At 39.8% G+C, this 8115-nt stretch overlaps 1 protein-coding gene across 1 annotated transcript; it reads left to right on the top strand.

The window, feature by feature from the left end:
- The first annotated feature begins 2849 nt into the window (after window positions 1–2849).
- becn1 (beclin 1, autophagy related) lies at window positions 2850–7640 on the top strand. Its single transcript, XM_080872094.1, has 12 exons — window positions 2850–2956; window positions 3219–3351; window positions 3435–3499; window positions 4216–4274; window positions 4372–4462; window positions 4546–4682; window positions 4777–4971; window positions 5059–5205; window positions 5365–5514; window positions 6460–6520; window positions 6614–6756; window positions 7300–7640. Exons 2-12 carry the CDS (start codon window positions 3225–3227, stop codon window positions 7466–7468), a joined length of 1344 nt encoding a protein of 447 aa, XP_080728220.1. The 5' UTR covers window positions 2850–2956; window positions 3219–3224; the 3' UTR covers window positions 7469–7640.
- Window positions 7641–8115: the final 475 nt, after the last annotated feature.

The raw sequence follows: 8115 nt of genomic DNA, 5'->3' as shown, positions 1-8115 counted from the left end.
GTTTTTGTCAATGTACCATAATAACAGAAGCGAAACGCAATATTGTGTCAGGACAATTCACTATTTATGCACAATAAACAAAGGAGCATAGCGCGACAATTTCTGTTCAGCGCCAGACTTGCTTGTAACCTATATCATCAATTATGTTAAGAAAAATGACGCATTAACTACAACAAAACTCTGACCTTTGTGGGAATGCTTGGAGCAGACTAACCTGTGAGCTGGAGTGTTCTGAGACGTTATATTTGGTATATCCAGACCATCCGTCGGCTCTTACTTCGGAAACATGGCTTAAAAAATTTCTCTTCAACGACGTAATCCGATAAAAAAACGATCTCTTTACCCGTCGGCTTCCCGTGGCTGTCATGCGACCAGCTATTGCAGTTAATAATACAACAGCTTCTTGGCATTTTTTGGGTTTCTTTTTATCGCTAGTACCTCTTGCCACAAGTTCCCAGAATCCTTTGCGGTTTTACCCCTGAATGACGTCACATTTTCAATCTTTATCCTGGTGGGCCGGTCTCTAGTCAAAATGCCCGGGCCGATTTTTTGTCCCAGTCCAGCCCTGGACAGTATTCAAGGCAAATGAATGTGGTCACTAAGGAAGGAAAAAGGCCTTATAACGGTTGGCTAGACAAAGAGCTGGAAAGGATGTGCAGCAGGTTAAGTGATTGAAGATAGAGATGGACATGTGCTAACCAGTGAAGAGAGCGTGCTGAGAAGATGGAAGGTGTACTTTGAGGAGATGAAAAGAGAAGAAAAAGAAAAAGGAGGATAGGTCAAGGACAGTTAATGAATCATGAAGCGAAGAGGATTAGTAAGTAGAAGTAAGGGCTGCATGATCGTCATCGTTGTATTTTTACTCAGTTGTATATAGTATTTGTATTTGTATTCTATTTTTATCTTATTGTATATTTATTTTATTTTATTCTACTGTATATAGTATTTTATTTTATTCTATTCTGTACAGTTGTGTACTGTATTTATTCTTATTGTATTCTAATTTTTGCGTCATAACTTTTGCACTGTCCACTTCCTGCTGTGACAAAACAAATTTCCCACGTGTGGGACTAATAAAGGTTATCTTATCTTATCTTATCTTATGATGAGTAGAAAGGCATTTGTCCTGATGTCATAGCTGTAGAAGTATGGAGCTATCTAAGAGAACGGGAAGTGCCTGGAGTTATGTACTAATCCCGAGTTTCAAGAACAAGAATGTTGTGCAGAGTTGTAGCTGATGATCCATACGCTGAATCTCTGGGAAAGAATTGTTGAAGCTAAGTTAAGAGGACAGCTGACGATCAGTGAGCAGCAGCATGGCTTCATGTTGAGAAAGAGCACTACAGATGCAATGTTTATTTTGAGAGTATTGATGGACAAGTACCTAAAGGTCAGAAGGAGCTGCGCTGAGGATTTGTGTACCTAAAGAAGGCATATGATAGTTTGCCGAATATAAAAAATGATACTGCATGAGGAAGCCGGGAGTAGCTGAGAAGTATGTGTGATGCAGGACATGTATGAGGACAGTGAGACAGTGATGAAGAGTGACAGATGGATTCAAGATGGGGGATCACATGACATTGTGATCTGTATTGAGAGCAGGGAGCAGGTGAAAGAGAGTCTAGAGAGGACAAGGTATGCTCTGGACAGATGTTGGATGAAAATTAGAGAATGCTAGGGACAGGATGAGGAATCAGGAGTCAGATTATGTGCTGTGGCCAAAAGACGTTTCCATTGAAAAACAATGTGTTTGTAACTTGCATGCTTTGGCTTTGAAAAACAGACTCTTAAATGCTATATAATATATTGTTGTGTAAAAGAGGGGTAGATGACAATCAGTTAAATTACCTGAGCAGAAGTGTTTCTCAGCAGGTGGCTAAAAGCAGCAGCTTTTTATCCCTCATTCATTTACTTTCACTGGGTGATATAATCTGATTTGCTGTATTTTCTATTTACCAGTATTGAAATGTACACTTTTTAGTAATGCTAAAAGCACATGTTATGTTAAATAACAGTTGACAGTGTTAATAAAATTACCATGCGCACGCAAAGCAAATAAAGTAGATTTGCTTTGGTGTATCTATATAACCTTGATGAAAAAATGGTTACAGCGGGGGTCTGTCTCCTTTTGTCTGCATTTATAGGATCCCATTTTTTTGGTAGCCGGGAGTGATCAAATCAAATATTTGCAGTGGCAATGAAATGTCTTAATCAGATATTAGTTTGTGACCATCAGATTGAGCTGTAATAAAACTGCAATATAAGAATGATATATTCTATAGAGAATTATATAATTTTATATTAGTTATTAACTATCTTTGAAGTAAACCTTTCAGTGACAGGCTCCTGCATCCACGGTGTGTAAAGGTCTTTCCTCCCAGCCACCGTTAGACCACATATATACTTACATATGTTAATACAAACATACACACATTGGGGACTGATAAACAAATCTGCACTGGTATCCAGTCAGTAATATTCAACTCTCCTCTCTCTCTCTCTCTCTCTCTCTCTCTCTCTCTCTCTCTCTCTCTATGTGTATGTCTTTGTGGTTAAAATTGTACTTATAGTACTGTATAGTGTACATTTTTCTGTTGTTGTGTAGTATTCTTGGGATTGCTCAAGCTGCATCTATCTATTATCAATTTTTATCAATCTATATCTATTTATTCTACTCTGTCCAGCAATAAATGCGAAATAATAAACAATAAAACATTACAGCTGTAATAATGTAAATATGGCAACAACGGGACTGATAAAGTATATCTTAATATTAATACGTTTACTAATGATAAATCACAGTAACACAAGGGCTCTTGCTTTCTCACGTGACTAACTTTTAACATGACGTCAAAACCGCCGTAAACAACAATAAGGAAGTGGAGGCGGGATGGAGTCCCTTTAGGACGCAGCATTAGGATTATAATGCTGTAGCGTTTAATTATCACACACGACAGTGAGTCTCTTTTGTGCTTTTACACCCTGGTTGTATGCTACACAAAAACTACCTGCCAAACTTATGGTTTGGCTGTACCCAACCTGCTGTTAGCAAGTGTTTAGCCAAACAGCTAACTAGCTAGCAAGTAAACGGTGACTAGACAAGTGTTTATGCGCTGCTTTTAACCTTCGTCACTAGTCGAAGCGTTCCTACATGAGGAGATAGTCGTTAATTTAAAATGAAACGTGGTTTTACTTATTAACTTGTTTTTTGTTTTTAGCCAGCGATGGAGGGCTCCAAAACGTCGAGCACCACCATGCAGGTGAGCTTTGTGTGTCAGCGCTGCTCCCAGCCGCTGAAACTGGACACATCCTTCAATGTTCTCGATCGGGTCACCATCCAGGAGCTTATTGGTATGTTTAATCGCCGTATTTGATGTTGAACCTGCTCCATTTGTCGCCCTATGTATGACCTCTTTCCTCCTCTTCCTCGTCAGCTCCAATAGTCTCAGTGACCCCCAGCAAACAGTCTGACAACAGCGGAGTGGAGACGGCACCAGAGGTAGGTTAATGCCGAGCTGGAAACTGCTCTGTGTAATACATTATTAAAAAGAAAAAGTAAAGGATTTTTAATCAAAGTATAATCAAAGCCAATGAAACTTCAGACTTTCTGATCTATTTGTGGGAGGAGCAGTCTAACTTCGTCAGGCATTCATTGGAGCAGATGGGGACTATATAAACTGAGTACCATTAAGAGTTGCTGCAAATAAATTTAAGCAAAATGGACTAGCTCATGCTACTTTTTTCAGTTTGATTTTCATGTGTTTTTGAAATCAGGCCTCTGAAGAATACCAGATAATTTTCATTTACGTAAAAAGGTGTGGCATGATTATATCCAGTTATTTTCCTCCATTGAAATCTGATATGTTTTCAAAGTTTTCCTTTTTTTTGCGCAGTGTATAAAGGCTGTATTAGCTCTCTGTCTCTCCTGGAATAACTTATAAATGGACTTGAGAGTCTCATTGCTGTTTACTGTGTGTAGAGGATGTACTACTGAATAGTGTGATTGCTTTTAGTGTTGTGTTGTCTCATTTGTATTCCCTTAGTTACAGATACAGATGTATCTGGTGGTGCTGTTTGTTATAACTGTATTAAGTGCTATTCTGGCCCTGTCACTCTTGGTTTTCAAAGATGAAAAACAAATAATTATTTCAGTTTTATGTGAAAATATGCTGTTGAAAAATTTGTTTGACTCTTAGACTTGGATTCTTTTCACAGGAAACATTTGTTGAAAACAAGCAGGATGGAGTTTCGAGAAAATACATCCCTCCTGCACGGTGAGCACCCAACTCTTTTTTTTTTTTTTTTTTTTTACTTGCATGTCCAACAAAGCTGACAGAATTGCTTAATCTTGAATGGCGTGCTTTTCCTCAGAATGATGTCAACAGAGAGCGCCAACAGCTTCACACTCATTGGAGATGCATCTGATGGCGGCACCATGGAAAACCTCAGTCGTAGACTGAAGGTGACAAACATGCATTGATTTCACGGTGTATTATCTGTGTGACAAAACCAAATAAGCTTTGCCTCTGATCATATCCCACCAAGGTAACCAGTGACCTGTTCGACATCATGTCGGGCCAGACAGATGTGGACCACCCACTGTGCGAGGAATGTACCGACACTCTGCTGGACCACCTAGACACGCAGCTCAACATCACAGAGAACGAATGCCAGAATTACAAGTGAGCACAAGAATGAGGATCCAGCCTAAGCAGCTGCCCAGTACTGAGAACCACTTAAAGTGCTGATTCCAAATGTTTGTGAATGTATTTCTAGGCAGTGTCTGGAGCTGCTATCGCACCTGCAGGTGGAGGATGAGGAGACCCTGTTGGCAGAGCTACAGCAGCTCAAAGAGGATGAGGAAAAACTGGTTCAGGAGCTGGAGGCTGTGGAGGAGCAGAGGGCTACTGTGGCCCAAGACCTGGCCCAGAGCAGGATCCAAGCTCAGCAGCTTGACACAGAGGAGCTACAGTGAGTGAGCTAGCAATGGTGTAGACAGGTGATGGGTGTATTTTAAATGATACAGCACCTAACTCCTCTGTCTTCCCCTTTCTAAAGATACCAGAAGGAGTACAGCGAGTTTAAACGGCAGCAGCTAGAGCTGGATGATGAGCTCAAGAGTGTTGATAACCAGATGCGCTACTGCCAGATTCAGCTAGACCGCCTGAAAAAGACCAACGTTTTCAATGCTACATTTCACATCTGGTACACACACACACACAAACACACGGTGGCAAACACATTGTTGTGTATGCTAAGAAATAATTTAGGTCCTTAAATCAATGTTGACTTTCAAATCTTTAACACAGACTATGAGACGAGCCTATTGGCTGAGAATCCGACTCGTTTCTCCTCTTTTTCCAGGCACAGCGGCCAGTTTGGTACCATCAACAACTTCCGCCTGGGCCGACTCCCCAGCGTCCCGGTGGAGTGGAACGAGATCAACGCAGCCTGGGGACAGACGGTGCTTCTGTTGCACGCTCTCGCCAACAAAATGGGGCTGCGCTTTCAGAGGTACACGCTTAATTTAACTTGCTTTCTTCACCATTTGCTGTTGAGCTTAAAACACACTCGCCAGCCCCTTTATTAGGTACAGATTGTCAGTATAATGTTGGACCCTCTTTTTTGTGGCATAGATTCAACAAGGTACTGGTAACATTCATTGGCTATTTTGGTCCATATTGACATGATAGCGTCACATGGTTCCTGTTGCTTGTCGGCTACATGATGGAAGTCTTCTTGGATGATCTTTGATTACGATCTGGTGACTGTGGAGGCCATTTGTGTACAGTGAACTCATTGATATGTTTAAGATTATTTGAGGTTTTCACATGGAGCTTTATGCTGATGGAAGCAGCTGTCAGTAACTGTGGATATAGTCAGCAACAGTGGAGCGTTGAAAAGGATATACCAAACACCTCAAGGACAGTGCTGCAGCAGCTTGAGAGAGAGAGAGATGGGATGAATTTTTAATTTTGTCTTTTTAAAACCAACCATAGACATGGTGATCTGGGACGAAAATCTCAGTAGATCAGCAGTTTCTAAAATAGTCAGACTAGGCTGTCTGGCACCAAGAAGCACATCACGTTTAAAGTCTCTTAAATCACTTTTCTTTCTAATTCTGATGCTCAGCGAGAACTTCGCCAGGTTTTCTTTACCATATCTACATGCCTACATAGCTTTATTACATCACTTACTTGGTTTCTTACAGATTTACATTCTCTCAATAATGTTTGCAAATCATGTTTTAGTTGACAAGATTGAATTATTCGCTATTATTTTGTCCTGGAATGATAATTTTCTTGTAATTTGCTGTGCTCATTGTCTGTCTAAATGTCTTAGTTCTGTAACCTTAATGAATCCCAGCCTCGAATCACTAAAATTTAGTGCGGTTTCCAGTTAATCTTCTGTTAGTCTGAAGTGCAATAAACTAGCTCAAACTCTACTTTGTCCCCTCAGATATCGTCTTGTCCCATATGGAAACCACTCATACTTGGAGTCACTGACAGACAAGTCAAAGGTAGTTCATTCTTACACCCGGCTCTCCTGTGCTTATTTAAACAGTTGTCCAGGTTCTTATTCTGCCATTTTTTGTCTACCATTGTGTTTTCAGGAGCTCCCACTGTACTGCTCAGGTGGACTGAGGTTCTTCTGGGACAATAAGTTCGATCATGCCATGGTGGCCTTCCTGGACTGTGTCCAACAGTTCAAAGAGGAGGTGGAAAAAGGAGACACTGGCTTCTGCCTCCCCTACAGGTCAGATATCAGCATTATGTGTGTATTGTAAATTTCTGTGTGCTCATTGTGTAGCACATCTATGGGCCATTTAAAATGAATTTATAAATATACATGTACCGGTAGTTTGAATGTAAATTCTGGTCCAATGTCAGCCCTATTCTACACAAGTGAACCTTTATTATTAGCATCTTAGTCAAATAAGCAAGTTTAGGCAAGCTTCGACCCCACACTCGGAACCAACGTGAAAATCTACACTTTAGTTGTTCCCTGCTAGTACATCAAGGTTGGAATATCCCAAATCATATTCATTCTTTAACAGACTGATCCTTCATAAACTTAAACTCTGTACTGTGAATACAGACATGTGGCCTTTGGTTCAATGTAAGCAAATCGGGGAAACTTTGGATACTCCGGTGTAATAAGCATTTCAGCCTCTGTGAACATATTAAATTTGTGACTCAGGAATGTTACATTTCCCAGGTTTTTGATTTAAGTTCAGATTCAGTGTTATATTTATAAACTTAGAAACTAGTCTTGACTTTTTTCTCCCTCATACCTCAGAATGGATGTGGAGAAGGGCAAGATCGAAGATACGGGTGGCAGCGGAGGCTCCTACTCCATCAAAACTCAGTTTAACTCTGAGGAGCAGTGGACGAAAGCGCTCAAGTTTATGTTAACCAATCTGAAGTGGGGACTGGCTTGGGTTACCTCACAGTTCTACAACAGATAAAGCAGCTGGACAGTGTCAATATTTGATTAGTCACATTCACATCTGTTGAAGGAATATCATGCAATATATATTTGGATACTTTAGCCAAAGGAAAAGAATGGTTAAGTCTGCACTATACAGCAAAAAGCTTTGAGTGATATCGAGCCCTTTTTTTTTTTTTTTTTTTAAACAAGTTACAGAAAATCCATTAAAGTCTATTTTGCTGCAACAGGGAGATTTAAAATTGTTGGTTCACTAAAAATAAAGAAAATTAATACAGTTGTAGATATCCCCCTCAAATTAAGCAGGATGATGTTTCATTTAGTTCTTGCCTGCTTTGTTAATACCACGATATGCTTTCAATATTTGTAAGTTTGATGTATTGTCCACTTCCTGTTGCCCCTCACCTATTAAAATTTAAAGGCTGTGTGATAGTTGGAGTAGATTTTAGTATTCAACAAGTCAGTATTTCATTAACATTGAATGCAGTTACCAGATTTATCATACACATAACTGCTGGAGGTGCACTGATGCTTCAGCCTTGTGTTCATACTCTGTACCAAATGACTTAATAAAACTGTTTGGAAGAAAATATCTGGAGCTTTTTTTTTTTAAGATTGCATATATTAAATCACATTGATGTTTGAACTTAATATAAAAAAGTTTGC

Source organism: Rhamphochromis sp. 'chilingali' (assembly GCF_963969265.1).
Source record: "Rhamphochromis sp. 'chilingali' genome assembly, chromosome: 22".
Taxonomy (NCBI): domain Eukaryota; kingdom Metazoa; phylum Chordata; class Actinopteri; order Cichliformes; family Cichlidae; genus Rhamphochromis; species Rhamphochromis sp. 'chilingali'.
Note: the sequence above shows the minus strand (reverse complement) of the source record. Positions and strands in the feature narration are given on the sequence as shown.